This window comes from Oreochromis niloticus, linkage group LG20, assembly GCF_001858045.2.
Source record: "Oreochromis niloticus isolate F11D_XX linkage group LG20, O_niloticus_UMD_NMBU, whole genome shotgun sequence".
Classification (NCBI taxonomy): domain Eukaryota; kingdom Metazoa; phylum Chordata; class Actinopteri; order Cichliformes; family Cichlidae; genus Oreochromis; species Oreochromis niloticus.
Window position 1 is genome coordinate 28,046,665 of NC_031984.2, and position 25,295 is coordinate 28,071,959.

Below are 25,295 nucleotides of genomic sequence, written 5' to 3' on the forward strand. Positions count from 1 at the left end.
ATTCAGTCTTTTGTTGCTCTAAAAAAAGGGAGCGCTGGTATTCTTTAAAGCCAACTCAGCTGCTTCTGGCTAACCTATAATTTAAAACTGAAAAATATAGGAAAAGTACCTTTCTGCTTACACACGGAAAATTAATTCAACACTGGAAGAAACAGAACTTTCCGCCATCAGCAGAAGAACACCTTGAGTTTTGATTTTAGGGGAAACATTTTCTGACACGTCAGGCTTAAGTTACAGTTTTGTTTTGTTCTACCCAAAGCTACATTTACAGTTAATGGAATCCAGCATGTGAAACCAGCAATGCTCGTGGTAGCTTTCCAAACTGACTAAGGTAGAAGGAAAAGGAAACAATGAAACAAGTTGTTGGGCTTTTTTTTCCTAGCTTAAAGGATGGATCTCTGAGAAACGTGGAAATAAAAATTGACACTTACAGAGAGGCAGACAGAAGAGGAGGTCCACGGCGCCGATTTTACCTCCTGGTATTACTGCTGAAAGATGTCTGAGGGCTTTTGAAGTTTATGTTCTCGTATACGCTTGATGAATCGTCGTTTGTCAGCCTAAAAGAGAAAATATTCACTGTGAAAATGAACCCAGTGTCAAATCCTGCTAGTCCTATGATGACATGTTTTTAACACTTGTATGCCGGTTGGACTTACACAGAAGAAGAGCGTGAGGAGGTCATGTTGTGCTTGGACCTCGAGTTGGTCATCTGGGGATATTTGATATTGGAATATTCCCTCTCTGTCATCTTATTCCTCTGAAAAGTGACAAAAAATAAATAAATAAATCTGTCATCTACTGAAATTACTCAACAATCTCAAACTATAACCACATTCAGCAGTGAAAGAGCAACTGGTAAACACGTCTAACCAGCTGACATGCCGATGGTTTGCCTCTCAGCTCTAGCATTTAAAACATAACTGACAGACTTTATACGGCTTCATTGCTCCGTCAAAAATCAAATGTTTTAATGCAGTAAAAACCACTAATATAGCCAATTACCTGCTCCTCCTCCAGTCTCTTCTGCACTGTGTCTATGTACTGCTGCACAGCCATGTAGATGAACTTATACTGAGCCTCTGTTTGCACCATGCCCGATCTCTGCTGCCGTACCCTCTGGATGGTCTTTGGGACGTCGATGTCGCAGTCGAGACCTAGAACACGCAGATCCAAACGTTAGCAGAACTGGAGTACAAAGATATATACATTTTTTAAAAAAAAAAAAAAATTTAAAGTAAAGGATTCACAATCCAGAAAGTTTCATATCTGAGCCTCATACCTTGGCGGTTAATAATGTCGATAAGGATGTCAATGACGATAATTGTGCCAGTTCTGCCGATGCCTGCACTTTAACGAGAAGAGAGTTTAAGGTTAAAACCATGTGTAGCTACAATACTTGAAGAAAAGCACCAGTATCCAGGTGAAAAACATATGAGAATATTTGAGCACAAAAGTATAAGCTGAGGTTTCACTTGTTTTATTTCCATTATTGTTTTAGAAAAAAAAAAAAATCAACAATTTTCATCAACAATCCCACCATTAATGTCTGCTGATGTAGACTGTGAAGGCAACGGAAAATTGTGGTGCTTTCAAAGTAGTCAGCAGAAATCAGGCCCACTGTTTACAAATGCAGATAAGTTTAAAATGTGCTGACAAACAGCTAAATTGACTGCAAAACCAGAATATGGACTGTTGAGCTGCATGAAACCAAACCCTGCTCAAACTTGACTGGTCAACAGTACTGAGACAACGTGAAGGTTTCTGCTATCAGACATCTTGGTCCTTGCTTACAGACTGTGCATAAGCACATCTCTGTTTATAGAGGCGGATTTATCTGAAGCCAGCTGACCGCTGCGTTTAAGAGTCGGGTCAGTGTCGTCCTTGTGTTAACAGTACATGTTTGGATGGGTGTGTTAAAAGAAAGAATACCACACTAAAAAAAAAAAACTGTTTAAACATTTGGTATCAACATGTCTGCAAACGCAATAGACACACAGTATGTGCAAAACTGTACGTCTGAGAATTTTTTTATTTTTTTTTAAATGTTACTTAATTTGGGATTTTTTTCAAGACACTGCATTTATCGCAACAATGTGTGTGTTGCTCGTTTTGATATTTGTTTGATGTAGCCATTAAAAACAGATCAAACAGCTGCCTGTTCTCTACAGACTTTTAATAGTTAGGCCCTCAAAATGACCTATTATTTTTAGTTATATTCAGTGAGATTAAGAGTGTGTGTGTTTAAACCTTCATTTCTGAAGGAACACCGAGCTTGGGACTTAATCTACATTGTGGTCGATGTAGTAGATTGAAATTTAAAACTGACAAGTTGTTAACCAAACTGGCGTTAGTAACTCCAGATTATGAACCTTAATCATAGCACACCCAAGTGGCCAACTGAAATAAATAAATAAAACAAATTCAGTTGGTGAAATTTAGGTGCTTACGATTAACCCTTACAACCACAGGAGCATTGTTGACTGGGGCCAGTCTGACATACATTCTGTAGATTTGCACTTTTAGCTCATCTCAAAGGGATTCTGCTGATCTGGTGGCTGGACAGACTGCTGGAGTCCACTCTTCTTCTTCATGTTCACAAAACCACTTTGAGGTAACTTGCTTTGTGACTAACTCAAAGTATGAAAGTAAAGCGAAACTTGCAAAGGGAAACGATAAATAAATCTGTAAACACAAAAACAGCCAGCTTTAGTTTCAACTATATTTAAACTATGACCAACTCACATTACGAGGCCAAAAGTGTATACGCCACTATACCAAGTGTGGACTATAACCAGCAGGAAGGGTCCCGGGTTCTTGGTATTAATGTCAAATTTTGACCATAACCCCAAATGGATATTCATCAAACAAGCTGTTTTTTTTGTTAGCCTCAGATTTCAGTTCCTGGTTACAAGGAACTGAACCTGATGCTGAACTAAAGGTTTCTGACTCTGGGACACTTTCCAGTTGTAAGGAGCAGTCATCAATATTTTTATAACCACTCTGAGTAAACTGTAGAAACCACCAGGAGTTCAGCACTTTCCAAAATAGTCAAACCAGCTGCCCAGTACTGACAGTGCTATCACAGACAAGTCACTGCGATGCCAGTCGCACCATGTTGATATCAACAGACTTTCACCTTTCAGTACATCACTAACTGATGGGAAGCCTGCATAAAAAAAGCAGATGTTTCTAACAAAGTGCTTTATGTATGTGTATGCAGAAGAACATACTGTTATTGTCAGTGTGAGAAAATGATCTCTTTGTTTTTTTATAATCCCAACGCTGAATTAGTGAAGTTGCATGAGCATCCTATAATAAAATAGTCCATTTTCTTCCTAGTCATACCTGCAGTGGACGACAATTGGCCCAGTGTGTGGAATGGTGCTCTGGGTGCGGTTGACCTCCTCTAGGAACCAGAGGACGCCTCCAGGCTCATTGGGCACTCCGTGGTCTGGCCAGCTCAGGTACTGATAGTGCCAGATGTACCTCACAGGCTCCTTCTATAAGTGACAAATATTATGAGGTGAAGTTACCAAAAAACGATTTAAAAAAAACAGAACCAGCTATTGGAAAACGAAAACCAAAGGATTCCTAAAACCTAAGACATTTCCTCTCCAAATCAGCCTGACGAGACTGTTAATGGTTAATGGAAACTCACATTCAAATAAACATCATAATTCTCAATAAACCAAAGTGTTGTTTGTGTTGTCACACCTATTCTGAACAGCCTACGTCTTGCTTCTGATCATGTTTCTTCTGAATAAAAACTGAACTGAAACACACAGACCTACTCTGGAAACTAACTGGAACTAGACTGAAATGAAAAGAAAAAACTCAAATCAAAATTAAAATTTAACCCATTTAAAGAAGAACTGTAATAAATGTTAACACATAAGATATTCCATCTCTGCTGCTATAGTCCACCTAACATCCAGACCGTGTGTGTGTCCAAATATCACCCCTGAAATGTTCAGTGTTCCTCATTGATCAAAGCAACAGCCTCTAAGCTTTCATTAATAAACACAGAAAAAAGAAAAGCAGGCACTCTGAACTTTTTGCTTATTGTTGTATACATGCGCCAAACGCAGCATTAAAGAGGTTTTATTTCTGCATTTAGCACAAGAAAACTGAGCACTGGATTGTGGATCCGTGAATCCACAAGTGCAAGCTTATAGTGTACAAACACAAGCATGTGCATGTGTGGTGTGAGATAATTTGCCCTCAGGTCAGTGGGTCGGCTCAGACTGGGAATAGAGCGTTCCCTACCCGGTCCAGACGTGTCACCTCCAGCTTCCTCAGGATATGGTCTTGTGCTGGCCGCTCGTCCACATTCCTCACCAGCACTTTTCCAAACTCCTTAGTGGCATGAAGGTCTGGCCAGTAACGGAAACATTTGTTCTAAATCAGAACAAAAACATAAGACTTAGTTTTCCATCCAACCTAAAAGGTGATTGGTTGGCAGCAAAGGGTAACATGGATGTAGTTCCTAAAATTTAACTCAAAGCTTAGATGCCTATGGTTTTAAAGAAAGTTTTAAACATAAGCACAAATCCTGCTGTAATTTTTTTATTTGTTTGCTTTTAAATCCCTCTGATGTATGAAAGGGTTTATAATGGTGCATGTAGCATCTATTTACATCAGTGAAGTCATTCAGGTTGACGTGTAAAGTACACAAAAATAGAAGAGCAAGTCGTGCCTGTGTGTGTGTGGATTAAGCTGATCTTATCTCACGGAGAGTGAATATTTTAAAGCATGAAAGAATGCCCAAGAGCTGCTGCATTAATGTCTTTTATCAGTCAAACTGATACTGAAAAGAAACAAAGTGTGCATTTAAAAAAAAAAAAAAAATGCACTACAATGCCGGGAACGAAGCTTTTGATACTAAAAATTCCTGAAGCATGACCTTCCAACACCGTTTGATTTGCCCTCTCTAATGAAAAATACTGCTCTGACTGACGAGTATTAGACCCTCGAAAGAACCCGCTCATCTCGAGCAGCTTTTCAATCAGCTCACATGTCATAGCAGCCATCTTTCTCCCCTCCCCCCAAACTTAACACACGCCATCATTGCTACTACATGACCACACACCAATCTTAGAATCTACATTCATCTAATAATGCTTTACATCTGAAAAAGCTAAACAAAAATGACCAGTATTTCATATAGAGCAATGCATAAATGTGAGCATTTCAAATTAAATCAGAAATGTGTTTTTATGTTGACAGTTTTTTTCTTCCATCCACTGAAACAGGATAAAGAAAGAAGATAACAGAAAAAGAAAAATTATATCAGGAAACATTTCCATTATGTCCATTAGCTTTCCTTTAGGCATCTTGTACATGGAAGAGTTTCACTGCCCCACAGACCCTCTGCTAAAATATAAAGCTGCATATTTGGAGGACCTTTGCTGCAAACTGCTCACCCGTCCTCGTTCCATCTCCTTTGTGGTCATGACAATTACGTGTGAATTCTCCTGATACACCATCTTCCAGAAGTCAACGACCGTGTTTTGTAGACACCCTTGGGTGGCAATGAAGACTTTACCCTCCTCCACAAAACGTCCATCTTCATGCATACTCTATGGGTGAACAGCATGAATGATAATTATGCAGCTATGATCACATGAAGATGAGAGCCTAGCATGCTACCAGATAAATGTTCTCCAAATCCCAAGAATACTCATTATTACTACTATATTTTTTTATAATGCATTTGTTGACACACCGTCTTATCTAATGCTGAACACACTCACTCTGATATAGTTGGCATTGATGTAGTCTGAACCAAGAACATCAGGATCCATTTCCCTGATTTCAACACGTGTCGTGTCGACTGAAAACAAAGTAAAAACTATTAGTACACAACAAAAAGTCTACAGCTTTGTGAGACCACACTAGATTTTGTCCCCTCCCCAAACATAACGTAAAGGCTGTGAGCCATCAAAGCAAAGCTCTGCATGCTCTGCTTAGGCCTCTACGTTGTCTATTTGTGTCACTTTCCACAGGAAGTTGGAGAGGCAGGAAATGGCAGGCTGCTGTGTGACTCACAGGGGAGGATATTCTTGTATCTGTTTTTACTCTTGTTTTCTGGCTTTTGGCCTTCTTTCCGGGGATACAGCAGTTTACACTCCTGCTGCTGAAGTACCTGAAGATTGACAGCAAAAGAAAGAAAAAAACAGAGTTGGAGGAAGTTTCGAACAAAAGGAAATCCACAATAATGGAACTGAAAATTACGAGGAAGACATTTATATATGAGCTACTCTAGATTAAAGTTAACAGTGTAATGGGCTTTTACTACAGCAGGGGTCACTCTGGAGTGGAACAATAGGAAAACGGCAGCATCCACATTGTACAATGAAGAGGAAACATTTCACCATACAAGTTATTATTAACAGCACAGTTCTTTATTTATACTTCCTATTAAAATTCATTTTAGATGCTGGCTCTGCTTTTGAAGAGTAGATATGTCAAGCAATTATATCAATCTTTATTTCCTTTGCGATGATAATTAAAACCAGGTGTGCCATAAATACAAATCCAGTTAGACTAGTTATTATTCTTGCATTGGTTTCCTAATTTCCTGATCCAAATAACCCACACACCAAAAACCTATTTAATTCACTGGGAAGCCGAGTCTCACCACAAGCAGTTGACCAATAACGAGACAAACCTGCACGAGCACTGGGCTAATAAATATGAGATAACTAGCTACTGCACCCCGACGTAATAGAAATGGTTCACATTAATGAATTGTCAGTTGCATGAAAACGACATAACAAGAACATGAATGCATGCCACAAGATAAGCTAAGCTTCAGCCAATTTCATTACTCAAAGGTTAAGACAGCTGAAATACATTTAGACTTCCCATGATAGACAAGGAAACGAATAACTAAGGAAAAATAAGACCCACAGCTGTAAGTCTGCACAAATAAATGACAGATGAAAATCTACATATATAAGCAGCCAAATGGGTGCAATTTTATATGTATTTTATAGTATGTTAACATGTCACATATGAAATATGAATAAAAAAAGAAATCGAGGCTTCTTTCTTAAAACATACTGCAGTGGTTAAAAGCCGGACTCACAGGCTACAGATGGCACTCAATACAGTAACATGAATCAGTTCCCCCAGTTACGTCAAGCCCATATGACTCAGCTCATCAGGTTATTAAATTGATTTAACAAGGCTAGGATAGAGGATAGAAATTGAATGAGTGACTCTGGTAGTGAAAGTTTAAACGGTACAGACCTCGAATTCTTCCCAGAATCCTTGTTTGGGTTTCTCAGAGTTGTCTGCTACTTTGTTGAGCTCTCGTACCCGGTTTTCAATGTTGGCAGCATTTATCCTCGTGGCATTAAAAGGCTGTCATTGCCGTGTTGGGACAAGAGGATTAAAGATTTGATCAGTTAACAGACCAGAGGGGGAGGGAAGAAAGAAAGAAAAAAAAGCTATTTTGACACAAGAAACATTTTCACATCAACCTTAACATTTGAACCCAATTGATGCCTTTAAAGCCTGGATGCTGTAATTTGTTAAAATGCTTCCATACCTGTTTGAGGTGTACTACAATGCCACTTTTTTCCACCATGGGGTTCTTTTTATAGTGCTCCACCAGGTCAGCCAGGGTGTCGAACCTCTCACCACCACCCACGTCGTACTTGCCGTCCTGCTGAAGACAAAAGTCGACAATTCAACAACTTCACAGCTGGCCCGAGGAGTTCTTTGAAAGAAAAATAAATCATGACCTACGTAAAAATACAAACTGTCCAGGTTGAACTAGGACGAGTAGACATTGTAAGCCACATAAACATTACGCAACATCCTCCTTAAAAGACTTGGTCGATCTTAGCAGGCCTGGAATTAAATATCTGACCTGGTAGTGTATCATCACATGGGTGACCTTGGTCTTGCGGTCCACATTGTCATGTTTCTCCTCATTAGTGAGGACGGAGAGGACAAAGTCTCCCGGTTTACTCTGGCTCTCCCGTACCAGAAAGCTGCCGGCTTTGCCTTTTTCCGTAAGCAGTTTCTCTGCGTCTCGACCTGAGAGGTGCCCGTGGTACCACCTGGAGAGGAGTGGGAGAACTTGATGAGTCTGGAAACAATGATCAGTGGCAGACTGAAAACTTAAAAGATGGCGTTATGTGAAATATGAGGCTTTCTCAAAAAGTAAACCCTAGAACACCCCGAGAACCAGAAATCCTGACCATGTGTTTGACTGTCAAGTTTTCATGGTACTAGCCCATCATTACTGCCTTTATAACTACCATTCACGTTTTCATTTAATTCAATCAAAAAACAATTACCCTCCTTTTGCTATTACTATTATTAATTTATCTTCATTTTAAACTACTGGACCTAAAGTCTGCCCATTTTGGATATTCTGGGAGAATATCTGAAATTAATTGTGTGGCCATCACACAATAAATACAAAGTTGAGGATGTTAAGACCTTTTCAAGAACACAAGGCACACAATGCATATTAATATTTTTGAGTTTTGGGGGGTTTGAAACATTTGTCAGGCTTTGTTTACCATCATTTTCTCCAATTAGTATAGAGACTGTAAAACCAGTCTGTGGATGAATGTTGTTGTAAGGCAGAACAACAAGCCAAGTTTAATTAAAAAAACAAAACAAAAACTTGACCAACTGAGTGGGAGGACTAGTAATACGCTTCCTGTTTCAAAGGAAAAGTTCCATATTGCACCTTTGAGGCTTTAACATAATGCCTGTCTATACATGTATAGTGAGCGTAGACTCCTACTCAGGACTGAGTGTCTCTTATATGAGTGCCGCCTCACTCAGTTACTGATGTTAAGATGAAAAACTTGCATGTCTGCATTTTTTTTTTTCCTGTGTGGTGAGCGAGAACACGCAGGAAGCTGACAAGAGATGCATGTAGAATGGAAAAAAACCACATAAACCAAAACCATACATCACAAGTTGTTCTTAAACCTAAAAAAGAAACTAGATATACATATTGCAATGTGCAGATGTGCTGAAAAGGAGAGTAAATAGCCCCCCTCAGCACAAAACTGTATATTAGATTATCATTTTGTGCAAATTATTGCAGAAATATGACCACGTAGCTTTCTAAAAAGCTTCCTGTAAGTGTGTGAGTGCATGCATGGATTCCTAGCATTAATACACCAGATGCAGAGGTCTCCTGTTTCAAAGGAGGTGTGTAGGTGTGAAGCTGCATCCAACCTGTACACGCTCCGAAGGATGTGTATATTTGGTGAGTATCAACAAAAAAAAACAAAAAACAGCAGCACCGCCCACTTAGTTTGTTCAAAGATTTGTAACATTTAAACATGTGACTGCGAAGTGCAATTGCATAATGTTGGAGTGTGTGCAGAGTAGTGCATTAGCTCGATGTATTGCATGTGTAAACATGTTTTGTACACTTTTGTGTACATAATGAGTTAATGGCCGATTTGAGCCCAAATTATAATTGACATCATTATACCGAGCCACTTCATGTCACCTGATATTTGCCATGTTGTTTTTTGTTTGTTTTAAAAATACATTTAGTACCCAGTTTGGGACTCTGTTTTTGTTTTGAAATAATTTATTACCACATATATTAGCAATTAATGAAAAACATCCTTGTAGCAATGAATGAAAAGGGTTGTTTTGAAGCCATGATATCTGAATTTAGTTATGACTACATTTAACATATTCACAATATACTAATCTTTAAATATTTAGCTTGATAAGATGTTAAATCTTTTTATTTCTACTCATTCAATGTACCACATTGCTAGCTTTCTTATCCAACTTGTAAATTTTACACTGAAAAGTAAATCTCAAAAACATAATGCTTAACAAATAATATAACAGTGCTCCTGACTCTAAAAAGATTGTTTTGCCCACAGTGTTTTTTGCCCCCCTACAGACTGACATAGACCTCTACACTGCACTGGTGGTTCTCAGGTGGTTTAGCTGCTTCTCCTGACAGGATGAGATGCAGTAGTGTAACACCCTGAAGCAATAACAGTAAGAGTTAACTGTTTGTGGCCAGGAATAAACTTTCATATAGTTATAAGTCTTAATAAAAGTAATCAGGCTGACCTCAGAAGTTTATCTCTCTCCTCTCACAGTGTTCGCTCTATACAAATATTACTTATCTGCATGTGTGGGTGTTGTACAAGTACAATGACAATAAAGGGCTATTTCATTCTTTTTTGGCACTGGCACCTCTCAGATGTGGGGTCCTTGCAGTTGAGCGGATATTTAAGCTCAATGACATCACCATTCCTCTCGCGCAGGAGGTCCTGTTGTTCAGTGTAATACTGCACCAGCTCGGCCAGTGTGGCGAACTTCTCGCCTCCATACAGGTCATAGTAGTCACCAGTGTTCTGGATCTTAATGTGGGTCACCTCATCCTTACGCCTGAGGGGAGAAAAGAAGAAAGAAAGAAAAAAGAAGAAGAGGAAATTCAGTCAATTACCATTTATTTATCATGAATGCAAACAGCAGTAGACTCACTCCAAAGTAGTATTTTTTTCTCTGTGGAATTTTCCCTTTTCACTGGTTCCCCTGCAGACATGTAGGCACCAAACACATAAACAGCCACCTACACAAATACAGAGTATATGCTCATCGGGAAAAGGACGGTCAGAGGAGGAGGAGGGAAGAAAGAAAGAAAAAAAAAAACCCACACTCCAAAGCATTAATGTATATAAATTATAAATCGTCCAGCTTATCAAGTAAGCCGTTCCTATTTTAAGATCTAAAGAGTGCATTTCACCTGTCTCCTTTATTTTCCTGCACTAATCTACCAATTGTATCACTTACCAAACTGGGGCTTTTCCAAACTCAAACACGTTGTTTTATATAATAAAAGCTTTTAAATGACAAATATATAATTCAATAAGCAGTTTTGATAAGCTATTCCAAGATAATTAAGACTAGGAACACCACAAAGCTGCAAATAACTGATGCATTTAATCTCAAATCAAACATTTTTGACTTTGACTTCGATAAGACAAATCTTCTCAGCAAGGATCATCTTTTCTTTTCTTTTTTTTAATCCTCTGTAGTTTTCATATCCATTTGGAGGAAGGCTGTACTGTGATTGCAGGAACAAAATGCATGCAGCTGGCAAGTTTAAAGACTGATAAGCCACAAAACATTTGGTACCACTTTGCATATTCAAAGTCCTCTGGCTGGTTTGAATAGGTACATATGAATGTGAATGCACACTGACTCACACAGACACATATGCTGTACTGATCTATAATACATCTTCCTGGAAGCAAGTGAAGAAGAAGAAAAAAAAGAAAAGAAAAAAAAAACCCTCAGCTGATAAATGTACTTTGTAGATGGCAAATGGTAAAGCAGATTTACATAGCAGTGATTCAGTCCAACAGTTTTTCCCAAGAGAGAAACAAAACATTTTGTAAACATATTAAGTAGGACAACACACACACGCACATATGTACGCATGCACACACACACACACACACACGCTCACACACACCCCCACCAGATTTAGGGACCACAGGGGAGTTAGTCAGGCAGTACAGACCATCTATCTAATCTGCAGGTCGAGATGCAACAGTCTCCTCTCTCTTTCAAAATGATTATCAGTTAATGGTCATATCAAATAGCACAAAGCCCATTTCCCTCCATCACTTTTTTGTTGTCCTAATGAATTTTACATTCCTTTTTTCTTTCTTTCCATCCTCCCGCTCAGCATATCATTAATCCTATCCTCCATTCTTGTATTTATCTGTCCCATAATCTATCCTTCCCTCCACTCCCCTCTCTCAGTGTGTCCTGGTAATTGCTTCATGGCTCTATTAGTGGCTGTTGGCAGGATGCCACAAGTCTATAGTTGCGTTACAGGCCCCTCCTCAACTCTCCGGCCAAAGCCTCCTGTTCTCTAAGAGTTTAACACCATTAACTCTGGAATGAGTCAAACACATCCTAACACATTTTCATTCTCTTCTCTCAAAATCTGACATCGTTTAAGAAATCCATACAGGTCATAAATGCTTTGGTTGTTTCAGTGATCAGGACAGAATTTGTTTTGTTTGTTTCTGGATCACTCCTGTCTATTCTAGTACACATTAACCAACACTCTCACCAGTCTGACAGGAGTGCATGCATAATTACAGTTGCTGGCATTCACAACCATAACATTTATCGCCATTAAGTAGTAACTCTGAGCCCCTGAAAAATACAGCATGAATTATTAGGTACATCAGCAAATGTGCAAATTGTTTCAGGTCACATCCTGAAGCAGAAGAACAAATAAGAAATTTGATTAAAACTTCCAAAACACATCGGATGGTTAACAATCCAGCAGGAGAAGACAGCAGTTCTGTGCAAAGCTAGCAAGCTGGTGCCCATATCCTCAACGCATCATGCACAGCTACTCTAAAGACAGTCTCCTGCTGCTGCTGAACACATCCAATCCACTCCCACTAGCAACTGAAAACTGTTTTTAATCTTCACTTTATCTGGTTCATTTACATGTAAAGAAATTAAATGATTATTTATTTTAAAAATATTTAAAAACAAAAACAAGCATGCAGGAAAATCAAAATGAAAAGTCAAGGAGAATTAAATCAACTAAATGTTTATTATCCAATTTAAATGCTAAATCAGTGTTAGTGTGCATTACTGTGCCACTGGGTTACAGAACATGCTACATGCTGATGCTGACTGAATGTATTTAAAGACTTTATATATGAATTATTTATAAATATCAACGTGTCCTGCCTGTGACCTGGAAATGCATCTTACTGAACAATCCATTTGATACAGCACCTGTGATGTATACAAGAGGATGGACTCTACTGAGCAATCCTTTTCTATTTAAAGACTGTATTAGTCATTTAAATTGATCCGCTGCGATTTTAATGCCTGTATGTTTCAGCATTATGGTAAAAATGTTAAAAGATTCAATACTAGCAGTCTCACAGTGTGCTGCACTTCAAATTTAACAAAGTAAATGTATCATTATCATCAACACTGTTAAGCTTATGTGACAGATCATGAAATCCAGCAGCAAGTTGCAACAAAACAATGGAAGGTTGAAGTAGCCGTGTCACATGATTCAAAGCAAAGTCAGTTAAACAACAGATCAGAAGCATCGATTTCTCATCGTGTTAAATGCTCTACTCCTGCTTTCTCGTGTCTCATTGCGAGGAGAGCAATGTAAAAAAGCAAAGAGGGGATAGCATACATGAGAGTACACTAATGCACCTCAATTTCAATGAGAGCGATTTTTGCTGCATTTTTTTCCACTGACTTAATAACCTAACACCACATATAAAACAGGCAGTAACACAACTCATTTTGTTTGTTTTGTTTTTTAAGCTCAGAGTGCAAACTGAACTATGAAAGAAGGATTAAAACTGTTTGTAATAACAACAACGCTACAGTACTGACCAATTTACAAAATTATCACAAAAATACAGAATATTTAGCTTTTAGTGAGATGACAAAACACATAACCTTTACATTCTTTAACTGCACTGACTCACCATATATACACATAGTGAGTCACAGTAAAATGTAGTAAGTTTGATTTAAAGCTTGATTAAAATTGCATTTAAGCTACACCAAAATCCCCCTTTGCTGAAAAAACAGACAGAGCATGCAACATGACAGTGCCCTTGATTATGCTATGCGCCGGTTTACATCGAGGGAACCAAGTGAAAGCACAAACACATGATTTGCAGTTCCTCTACATCTGATCACCACATTGTTAAACTGCAGCTTATTAACAACCAGAGCTGCAACCAGATCACATCTATGTGCTGTATTAGTCTCCATATTCTAGCCACACCACTGCATAAAAGTGAAGGGTTGTTTTTTAAAATATAAATAATATATAAATCAGCTTTTCTAAACTAATACACTGACAAGATGAAGTCCACAAAACACAGACAACTGAGAAATTGACTACTTAAAAACCACATACTTATCCATCTGCAAAGCCTAGGACATAAATTATTGCTTGTTTGCCCTAAAGCTATTCCAAGCAATATTTTTGCACTAATAGATCCTGACACCTCTGAGAAATCTCTTTTAAAGTACACTTATCAACCTGAAGTTGATACAGTTTTGGCCTCTACTTTAGTTCCCCTTTATGTGTTTTTCAGTAAAACTACACCTTATTAACCTGACTTCTAAAAGAAAAAAAAAAAAGAAAAAAATTTCAGTAATTAAGCATCTTCTACATCTCGAGACTGTCCCAACAGAGAAAAAAAACAAAACCCACCATAGCAGAGTGACTTCTAACAACTGAGAAACCTGCCCATCAGCCTACATTTTCATAAGCAGGCAATGATATCCGAGCTCAAAGACAACTGCTAATATTTGAGCATATGGACAACAATCATTTCTTCTACTGGCAGTTCGTAACAGCTATCGCGGGACTAAACAATAGCTGTACTTCCACTGCAATTAGGAAGGTGAAGTCTAAACACGAGCTGAGGAAGTAAGCATCAATAATTCACGGGTAGACAGCATCTTTGTGGTATTGTATATGGAAATGCTAAAAACAGCTCCGACAGCAGTCGCGGCTGTAGCGTCACTCTCTGAAAAAGACACGCAGGTCAGCACAAACTTTTAAGTCTCCACTATTAACTGAGGGTGTTAAACTAGGCAATCTCATGAAGTGAGAAATAACATTCATACTGAGACATGCTGAAAAGATCGTTTTCCCCACGCTGACTAAATGTAGTGTGAATATTTTTCTTCTGCAAATGCAGTTAAAATTCACAGATTGGTATCCACAACAATAAATGGTGAAATGCTACTTGAACTTGACTATAAATAGCATGAATGCAGTGGAAACACATCTGAGTAAACTCAGGCTAGAATTACATAACACAGAGGCTTGAAGAAAATCCAGTCGCTCTCTGTGGTAATCTGCCCTGCAAAAATTCTCTCTCAAGATTGCCCTTAAAATTTCTCCTTGAGTTCTTTAGAGGCTATAAAGAGCATGAAAAATGACGGAGAAAACTTGACCAGACTTTTCTCCTTATAAAGTTTGCCTCGTATATAAATTAAGGCCAAACTTTTTCCATCGCAAACTTTCTCCATCTTTGAATTTTCTGAAACTCTGAGCTGATTACATTTTCAAAACCCTCAAAGAGCTGTTATTAGCGTTTTAGACTTCAGAGCGGCGGCTGTGTCCGACCCCCTCCTTCTTATGTTCACCTCGTGGAGCAGAGTAAGGAGAAAGGGGAGAAACGAGGAGATGATGTTCGGGGGGGAAAGATGAGCAGGGAGGGAGGGACGGACCTCAATATTCATATAGTTATAGATGCCAAGACTGACTATTAAGATAATCAGACATGAGTCATAATGGCCTTTCCAGGCAGCTACATTTGGTTCTCTCTTTTTTTTGGTGCGATTCATTTAAAAGTTATTTACTCGTAATAATGCTGTAAAAGGCCTACACCACACATCAGCTACAAAGCTAGCACAAGCTTCAATAGTCATATTTTTTGAATAAACACATGGATAAAATAAACCTTTATTTCCATTTCTAATGTTTTCTGGATTATTTAATAATGTTTTTATGTTTGGGATGAACATTAAGTGAAACAATTCACTCAGTTTCATACTTTTTGTGGATTGCCTTCAACACAGAGTATAGTGAGATCAGTAGGTGGCAAACTAGCCCAAGCAAAAATTGAAGTTTGAATCACTCACTTTTTAGGGTTTTCATTTGTAAAAGAAGCATTTTTTTTTTTTTTTAAATTGTAAAGTGTTTTTATTGTGATGTTACACAGACTCTTCCTTGCCCTTAGTTCAAAGTGACCTACCTTCCGTAGCAGGTGGTGAGGCTCTGCAGCTTGCCCACTTGACCTCTTTGTGCATACATCTGTGTTTAAGTCTGTCAAGATCACAAGCTGCGGCTACAACTTACTCCACCGACCTTCCTGTGTGTGACATTTACTACAACCTCACCGCAAACACAAACCACAGGCAGCGAAGGTCAAAACCTTAATAGGCCCCTCACTCTTTAACATCATTTAAAAGCCACGGCCTGTCTAACTACCCCGTTTCCCTTTCATCTGTTTTTCTACATTTCATTCTCCCTCTTACTCTCACACACTCTCCCTTGCCTAATGTCACTATGCCAGCTACAGTCACAGTAACAAATGCGTCTGGGCTTTCTTCCAGGAGCTTGGCCGACTGATCCATCTCTTAAAAGCTTCCGTTGCCAAGGAAGAGCCACTCTTCAAACTCTCTCTTCTTGTGTCTCAGTTTGTTTCCTGCTCTCCGTAATCACCACAGCATGTAGTGCACAGTCTATTTACCAGAAACTCCACACCACACACACACACACACACACACACACACTACACACAGTGGTTCTTAAAGAGATTAAGAGAAATAAGGCGTGAGTGACAAGTTTTAGTGAACACTTTTCTGTGCTTGTCTAACTCACTTTAGTTTAAGCCTGCTATCCAAAATTAAGATTTTCTGGTTGTGTAGTGTCAAAATTGACAAAAATCACACCATGGAAAAGTGTTATCCAACATGTTCTTAGAAACACTTGCGCAAAACAACTCCCGTTTGATACAATTTCTCTACCCACAGGCGAAATGTGGAGTCACTTGCTGAGACACCAGTTTCTGAGACTCTTCTCAGAAAAGCCTCGTCTCTCCTGAGAAGTAAACGTCCTACATTTTTCAGACCAGCACAGTGTTACGTCTTATTCTCAGGCTGAAAACTGACCAGACCAATTCTCGCTGAACTGAGCACCTTACCTTTGCACTCCTGAGGTTTGTTTGTGTAATTTTTGATCATGTGGTCACTCAGGCTTGGTTATTTTTAGACATGGCTAGATTGCCTTTAAATCACTGTGCATTTCCTCCATAGCCCTCGTCAAACACCATATACAGTGTTTTCCATAGATAATCACTTGCCTCTCTAATCAACCAAGTAGCTTGTCGATATGACAGGAGACCCATGCATTTGAGGATTTAACTTGGTACTGTTGAGAACACTGAGGCTAAGTGGGGAGCGTAGATGCATTTACCTGACAGAGAGGGTAAAATCCCCCGGGTTGCTCTTGCTCGGCCGGGCCAGAAAACTGCCGTGGACTCCCCGGGTCAACAGGAGCTGCTCTGCCTCGATTCCGGTAACGTTGGGGTGAAACCACCTAAATATTTGTGCACAAAGAAATGGCAAAAAACAAAAGACTAATCAGTGCATATATATAACTGCCATACATATTCGAGTATTTAAAAAGATACAAAGTCTTTTTACATCAAAAACGTTGATGGACTTGCAGTGCTTTACCCCCATTGGTGTACAGACCTGTTATATAGAGTGGTCATAATGGATTTACTGTAAAACCGGCTTTTGCCTACAACAGTTTATACAACACTGTACAAAAGCTCTATTGATTAAATCAGCTATGTTTTATATGATTGCTATCTGCCATCATGACACTGGTGGACTAGCATACAGCGTGCCTTATTTAAAAAGTAAACGTTCTTCCTTGATGAGTCAATGAATACATACAAACTGTATGTCCTGTTCTGGTTTGAAAAGGAAGGACACCAACGTTTACAGTTCTGCAAAGCCAAAGCTAATAGTTACGCTTTACTTCCTCTGTTGCCAAACATGACAGGCAAATATTTATCCCGACCACTTCTCAGGTACAGCTAGAAAAAAATGATCATGAACAGTTTGGGTTCACCATGATTGCAGAATTGATTTCTAACAGGAATACAACGTGTAGTGTGGGCTTTACTTTAATATGGAAATAGTTTGGCTGAACACAAATACATGTACATGTACATTTAATGCCTATTGAACCCACTGGCTAATCAGTCAGTGAGCACACTGGAAAAAGTAAACTCCTGAAATTAGTGACTCATAAAACCTCCACTAATAACAACCACCACCACCACCGCTATCATCATCAGATGTTTCCTGTTGTTGCTTATGAAACCATTTCTGGGATATCTTGATTAGACATGCTTCTTCAGTTTATGTCCCCACCATGTGAACTGGGTTACGTTCAGGCTTAAGAGTCCAAACATTTTCTTCTTTTATAACCAATGTGTATTTGAAAAACGCCTTTAAGGTTTAATTACTAGTCTCGCTGCTGATTACAAGGCCGGAAGTATCCTCAAAAATCCTCAAAGCACGATGCGTCCTCCATCTTAGGATGAGATTTGAGTGTTAATGTGTAGCACAACTTCAACTTTCTCATCTGTTAATGGAACAAAGCCAAGAAATGTATGAAATAAGCCAGTTTATTTCAAGAGAGGGGTGATTTCCTTTATAGGTTTTGTCTATCAAACATTTCTTATTCTCGTACTGAATGTTCTCCACTTGTAGACAGTTTGCCTTTTTCTTAGCGATTAATATGTGGGTTGTTAGAAATGCATTTGCAGCCTTTTGCAGTTGTGCATTTCAATAACGTTTCATCTAATACCTGTGAAAGCTGTGATCGATGCACCAAACCTTCTTGCTGTTAAGGAAAGCAGACTTTATAAACAAATGAAAAATACAACACCTTGTGTGTCATTAGTATTAAAGAGGCAGTGAGAAGGTAGTGCCGTAATGTCCCAGTGAATGGCTGTATATCAGCTGTGTGGATTTAGAGCCCATGTTTAAGCAGGGATCATTGGGTTAAACCTCTCCAACTACTGTGTGCCATTGCCGGCTAATCCAATGCACCACTAGCCATCCAGGACTGCATTATTGTATCAAAGTACAGAGAGCTGACAAAACTGACATGAAATAGAATAAGTAAACATTATTTTGTGGTCCATCATGGGTGACACAAAAATTTGCAGTGGTTCAGTGACATAATCACTTTTATAAACAGGCTCCAAAAACCGTGCCGTTTTCAGAAAATGTCAACACATTTGGCTCTCCAAACTTCACTGATAACAACGTCATTCTCTTCCTATAATACATGAAATTCATTTCTCGGCCCACAAACTACTACTACATGATCAAAGGTTGAGCAACGAAAACTGGCACACGGATACATCTGAAGAATCTCATCTGGATCAGATATTAAAAAAAACACTTTCCAAAGCAAGTATGAATCCTAAAATAAAAAAGGCATTTCACAAAAGTGTCACATGGATATATTAACGTTAACGCACTGGATCCAAGACTTCAGGTAGCCAAGTAATTGAAAAATGGTGATATCCATCACACTTATTGGTTAATATATATTAATCTCTGTTCTGTAGTTCAAGTCCCAGCAGACAATCTTTCAGTGCTATATTGTCAAAGGAGACATTTAAGAATTAAGTCCTCCGAGAGAAACAACAGTGTCAAAACAGAGACCTCGTTACTTAAAATAAAGTGAAACAGATTTATACACATGAATAAATTACCATTATTGTGCACATGATCTAGCACTTGGCAAAAGTATAACCAAGACTTCCGGGCGCGACACCAAAGGTTGTATATTAATACTTTGAAAACCAAGTGCTCTTCGCTCCCCCTGCACACACAGAATATGAATTGGACAATCATTTAACAGCATTATGTTTTTCCCCCCCTTTTATTTCTAGTTCTGACAAAATCGCCATGAAATAAAGGACTGGTGGGAAGAAAAAAAGAAAAGAACGCAAGGTCAGATTAATGAACGAGTTAAAACTCTTCCTTTTTCACAAATAACCTTTAGCTGCAGCCTTCAACTGCGCCTGTGAGAAAAATGCTTGTAAATGCAATTCAACAACACCAGAAAACAGACTTCGTCAACAATGACCTACAGACCAAATGAGTCATGGAAAACATGCATTTCACATCCTAAATGATAGCCTTTCACCACAAGCCCCGACATATTACAAAAGCTTATTATTGATTAACATAACCCAGTGGAGAGTAGGCAGCGGGCAACACAAGAGCGCCTTCATGAAACTCACACTGAGAAGATAATATCTGAAAGCTTTAACAGCGGGCGAGCATTTAGGCGTTGCCGTTTTTGTACACTGTATGACACAAACCCATGACAGTAGGATAAAAATAAAACTCATGTGTCAGCTCAGCAGATCTCGTGTCACCTCAGAGCGGCAAATACACATGAGAATACTTTTGTGGTCACTGCTATTGCAGGGTCTGAATCTCAGCTCGAGTTATGCGACGCAGTGCTTTCTATTAATTTCCTTAATAACTTGAAACCATGGTAACGAGGACAGGTAAGCCTGCTCTTGGGGCTTTAGGCTCTTGGGGCTTGAGGAGAAAAAAAGTATCAAATTTAATAAATTTTAAAAAGGATGAAATTCCTTTTATACACAGTCTTAGAGATTGATTTTTATTTAAGTCACGAAGCGAAACTGACAGCATCTACATCACAGAGTAGCCTGACCTGCTTTGACAGTGGAGAAACATGAGAAGAGTGTGGGAGAGACAGGTGGGGTGAGAAGCAGACAATACAGGTGCAGGGGTAATGATGCCAAATGTAAGGGCATGATAAATGACAGAAACTAACAACCTTGTTGTTGTTGTTGTTGTTGTTGTGGTGGTGTGTGTGTGTGTGTTGGGTGGGGGGGTTCTTGGATGTAAACAGACCAGTATGACATAAAAACCTAAAGTGTGGTTCATCTGAATTCATGTGAACAGAGACTCGTGTCCAGGGAAAATGAGACTGAGGCCAAGACCTGAACCTGACCATTTGCAGCTAACAGACCACACCAGCCATCTGACAGACATCTGACCCAGACTAAACCTGGCCTCCCTCTTTAAACTTTACCAGGGGCCAAAGCAGCACTACAACAGTTTCATGCTAGCAAACAGATTATAGGGGAGACTTTACAACCAACTTGGAAATGTTTACATGAGGATTTGTCATAAATACGTTCAAGAGTAGAGGGTGAACTGCACAAGGAATTCCTTGTAGCATTAAATATCTCTGAAAGCCTATTGGGGATATTAAACATGGACAGACAGGAAATGACTCAAAGGCAGTGGGAGACTGATAAAAGTAATATCTGAAATACTTAATGTAGCACATTCATGTGGCCGAGTATTTTGTCTCCAGATAGTAAAAAAAAAAAAAAGTGACATGACAACTGGTTGTGTGTGAAGACAGCCAAAAACAGGAAAACTGTTACGGGCAACACAGTAACGATATTCCCTTTTAAATATAATCACACTTTCAGGCTAAAAGAGCCTATTGAAGAATTGTCCTTTGGGCATTGTTTAAGGTTAATTGTCATTTTTGCTATCCTCCATACATGTTTGTCATTTACTGTTCAATTCAACAAAAGGTTGTTAGAACAAAACCTCAAAAAGACTGCCTAATTACCAAGTTCTTTAATGTTTTTGGTACTGATGATGAAACACAGCACTGAACTGTTATGGTTGAATTTAGTCTAATAGATTCTTTTTTAAACTTTTTAAAACTTTAAATATATAAATAACAATATACAAACTAAATACATACAGTTCTGAATTATTTAGGCAACTATAGTAAACATACATTCAGAATTAATGCAATGACCCATTTATATGGATTAAATGTTACACACAGGAAAGACAGCTAAGGTTAAGACAGCACCCAGTCTCGAGACTGATCGACTCTTCCAAGCATCTTTGAGAACACATCAGGGAACCTCACTACACAAATAGTATTTTCCACACAAATATTACTTTGCAAGGCTGTGTAAGTATGTATGGTGACTTATTTTAGGATTTTATTATTTCTTACTTCTTTGGCCATCTAAGAGTGCAATTGATAATTTGGATAATTCCCCCCACCCCCACTCGTTTTCAATATTCAGCTGCCCCTTTAGTGAGTCTCTCATCCTACTGTTAGTCTCCAGCTTCACCATACTGAACTACAGCTGGTGACAACAGCCTTTATTCTTCCCTGGGGATCCGCTTAGAGGGCAACTCTAACCAGAAACTGCAGCAGGCTGAGAATTGGTTCATATATTGCTACAGAGGCTGTAGAGCAGAACAAGAACGACAGTGGTCAGCTGGAGTCCAAGTTGCTGGAGGCCATCAAATGTAATGTAAAGTAAATTTAAGTGTGACTCACTTGACAGCTTAATATTTTAATAATAATTTCAGAAAGTGCAGGTGTAAATATTTCATCTGTAATTCAAGCTTTCATTATTTTGTCACAAATTAGATTCCTTTAATTTTTTTATTTTTGCGTGCTTGAGTGCGCTGGTAATTTTCCTTCTGCCATGAGAGTAAATTATTCGCAAGAGCATTTAACCAAACATTTTTGTATCATATCACGGTACTTATTTAGGGATGGGAACAGTTACAAGCAGAGCCGGCCAGTGCCTTTAGGTTACTAGAACGAGGAGCCAATAACAGGTCATGGGTGTCAGGTGGTGGACAGATTTGTGGTATTGTTTTTAATCCTATGCAGATTTATACTGAAAATAAAATCAGTGGGACACAAATATCTTATGTCATTAATCCATTTCTAATCCATCAGAGCATGTCTGCAACTCCACAAGTTATCACAACAACAGAAATGGGCTGGACCAAATATCGCTGACAACAGGAGCAATTACAGCACACTGTTCACTGTGCCAGGTTTACAGAGGCAAGAGTGCACCTCCCCCTCTGTGCTAATACAAAAAAACCCCAAAACAAAAACAAAAAACCAAGACACAAACAATTCAACACCATTTGTAACAACTGGAGTGTACTTCTACCCTCTTACACTGACACATGACACATTGCATCAGTTATGTCAAGGCAATATTGCATTTGTATGCACACATTAAAAAATAAAAGTTATTAACTGCCAGGTCTCCACATGCTTTCAAGTTTCCATGTTATACTTAAACTCTTTCTTCAATGCATTTAATTAATAAAAACTATAGAATTAAAGGCATTATTAAAAGGAAGAGGATGTGCTAAAGCAGGGTTAGGGGCATGCCTATTGAAAACAAAATAAATAATACAAGACAAGCTGAATGGGATCATTTCTGCCCTACCTCACCATTGTGGTCGAAGCTTGACACAGCCCCTTGCTTCAGCAGCCTCAGAGCTTAGTAATCCAGCACTGGGCACTGTTACACAAGGGAGGGTGGGAGGGAGAGAAGGAGATATAGAGACGAAAGCGGGAAGGGTGGAGGGGTGCTTGTAAAAGTGTTACTGGGTTAGACTGAGTGAGACAGAGACGACAGAAGTGGAGGGGGTGCTTTGTAAGAGTGTGTGAGAGAGAGTGAGAGAGAGATAATGTGCAGGAGGAAGAGCAGACAAGGGGGAGGGGGGCTTTAATCTGGGATTTGGATGAGCGTGAGCGGGCCTGATACCAGCACCCGTCAGTGCTATCAGCAGCCCCACCTCCCCACCCCCTCTTCCCTCCTTTGCCACCTTAGATGAACGTGACAGGCACTAGCTGACTGGTAAACCACCGTCTGCCGTTCTCCCTTCAGTCTCACTTTCTCTGCCCCAGTTGTACCCTGAGAGGTCAGAGGGTCTCACGCTAAAGCTCACTCTGATCCTAAAGCTAATAGAGCCTTCTCTGGCTACGGGGTCCTTACCATCTTGTCCGAGGCTAAATACAACAGCTGTGTTGCCTGTGCCTGGAGATTAAACATGCCGTAGTTACACCAGATCATAGTTAGTCATCGCCAAGCTAAAGCCCTCAATCCAGCCAATTCAGCAGTATGCCATTAGCCTATTAATTTTGCATGGGTGGGTTAGGAAGCTTTACACATGAGTTAGAAAATAAATGCAGAGAACAAAAGCTGCAGTTCATCTCTTAACTACCTCACAGTGAATTTTAGATTATACAACAATCTGAAAGGACCTGTATAATCTGACTGAATCTACTTTAATTATTATCAATCTAGTATCTTGCCAAATACTATGATGAATGCAAACTACTTGGGGTTAAACAAATAACCACCTAAAGAGTGACTAATAAAACAAAGCACCTGTAACCACATAAGCTGCTTTGGGAGTTTGTAAAGATCATCCCAAAGACAAATTCATACTTTGCTCTGCTCACAGTGTATGTAGGATATACAGTCAGAGCTATAAATGTGTGTGCAAAAACTACACACCATGGGGTTAGGTAGTCTAGTAGAAAACCACAGAATCAGAGCTGCCCAATTTATCTCATGAGATCCTAGTATTACTTTTCTTCTGATGTCCATAGATTCATGTTAAGTTTGAAGCTTTAAAATGTACAAATGAAAGCATTGAATTACAGACAGACTAGTAGAATAATTTGCAATAAAGGCCACTTTAACTGATATTAAAACTGACAATTAAAATGTTCATCTTTATACTTTATGCAATGCTAATTCCCTGCTTTAAAAAAAAAAAAAAAAAAAAAGTATGTAGTGGCCAAATCATTACAGCACACATCTAAACTCGAGAGACTACTTCAAAGCAACTCCCCTGCTAATGAAAACGATGGCCCAAAAATTATGTTGTTTAAGATGAATTTATGTAGGAGTGAATTCTGAGAAGTCTTGAAAGCAAACTCAACAGCATGCTGTGTCTATAAAGCCTTATCCATATTCTCTACCAGCCTCGGTTCATGACTACAGGAGTGACTCAGGGCTTTCCAAGAATAGGATTGCCTTTGACAACCACCAGGCGCCCCATTTCCCTGCATCTGGCCTTGGGCAGTGAGAAGAGGAGATACAACACAATGAGTATGAGATTTCAAATAGTCTGGTATATATCTGACGAGATGTCGACAGGAAAGTAGAGGAAAAAAGTGGTGGTACTGTGGGAGAGACAGGGGCAGCTGGGAGCTGCAGGTTAAGCCTTGGGCAGCGTGTGGGGAAACAAGCCTAGTGTGCATCCAGCCACCACTCTATCCTCTTACATAATGTCTCAAGTTCAATATAGCCCTGGTCGGCTATTTAAAGCATGCCTGTCTAGGCCTGCTGACAAAAAGGTGATATACTTAGTAGCCACAGTGCAGCATGAAAGCCTCTGCTAGAACTATATTGGTCACAGACAAGCCTGGGGTGTGGATTTTGGTAACACTGCAGTTATTTTTAGCCCTGCTGATGATCTGGAGTATTTACATGAGGTGAAAAACCCACTTCAATAATTCCCTTCTGTGTAGAACGAGTCCTTCAGTGTAGTAGAACACACAGAATAAGAAAAACTGTGCCCACGTATGAATTAAAAAAACAAAACTGCAACATTACTTACTGATTACAAAATAACCAGTTGTGATAAGCAAAACTGTTAAAAATAACTGAGGGCAATCATAATTCTCCAAGCATGCAAAAACAAGTTATACTGTAGCACAGAGGATAGAGTTGTGGCTTTTACATCAGCTAAATAGGACCTGGGAAGCTCTCGGTAAAAGCACCGAACATTAGTGGTTAATCAAT

At 39.1% G+C, this 25,295-nt stretch overlaps 1 protein-coding gene across 3 annotated transcripts in view; it reads right to left on the minus strand.

Moving 5' to 3' along the window:
• The window catches only part of ptpn11b (protein tyrosine phosphatase non-receptor type 11b), a 34,316-nt gene that overhangs the window by 3,371 nt on the left and 5,650 nt on the right, over nt 1-25,295 (minus strand). The window contains exons 1-15 of one of the 3 annotated variants that reach the window (XM_005454125.3): nt 22,923-23,020; nt 17,024-17,146; nt 10,207-10,401; nt 7,880-8,072; nt 7,556-7,675; nt 7,255-7,368; nt 6,049-6,145; nt 5,754-5,833; nt 5,424-5,579; nt 4,267-4,398; nt 3,346-3,500; nt 1,280-1,347; nt 1,003-1,154; nt 657-757; nt 432-557 (exon numbers count right to left, since the gene is read on the minus strand). In XM_005454125.3, coding sequence (XP_005454182.1) covers nt 470-557; nt 657-757; nt 1,003-1,154; nt 1,280-1,347; nt 3,346-3,500; nt 4,267-4,398; nt 5,424-5,579; nt 5,754-5,833; nt 6,049-6,145; nt 7,255-7,368; nt 7,556-7,675; nt 7,880-8,072; nt 10,207-10,401; nt 17,024-17,146; nt 22,923-22,930 — 1,782 coding nt within the window. In that variant the 5' untranslated portion in view covers nt 22,931-23,020 and the 3' untranslated portion in view covers nt 432-469. Of the gene's footprint in view, nt 1-431; nt 558-656; nt 758-1,002; nt 1,155-1,279; nt 1,348-3,345; nt 3,501-4,266; nt 4,399-5,423; nt 5,580-5,753; nt 5,834-6,048; nt 6,146-7,254; nt 7,369-7,555; nt 7,676-7,879; nt 8,073-10,206; nt 10,402-17,023; nt 17,147-22,922; nt 23,021-25,295 lie in introns of those variants that run through there. The other 2 variants (XM_005454124.4, XM_005454123.4) reach the window with 2 other exon arrangements.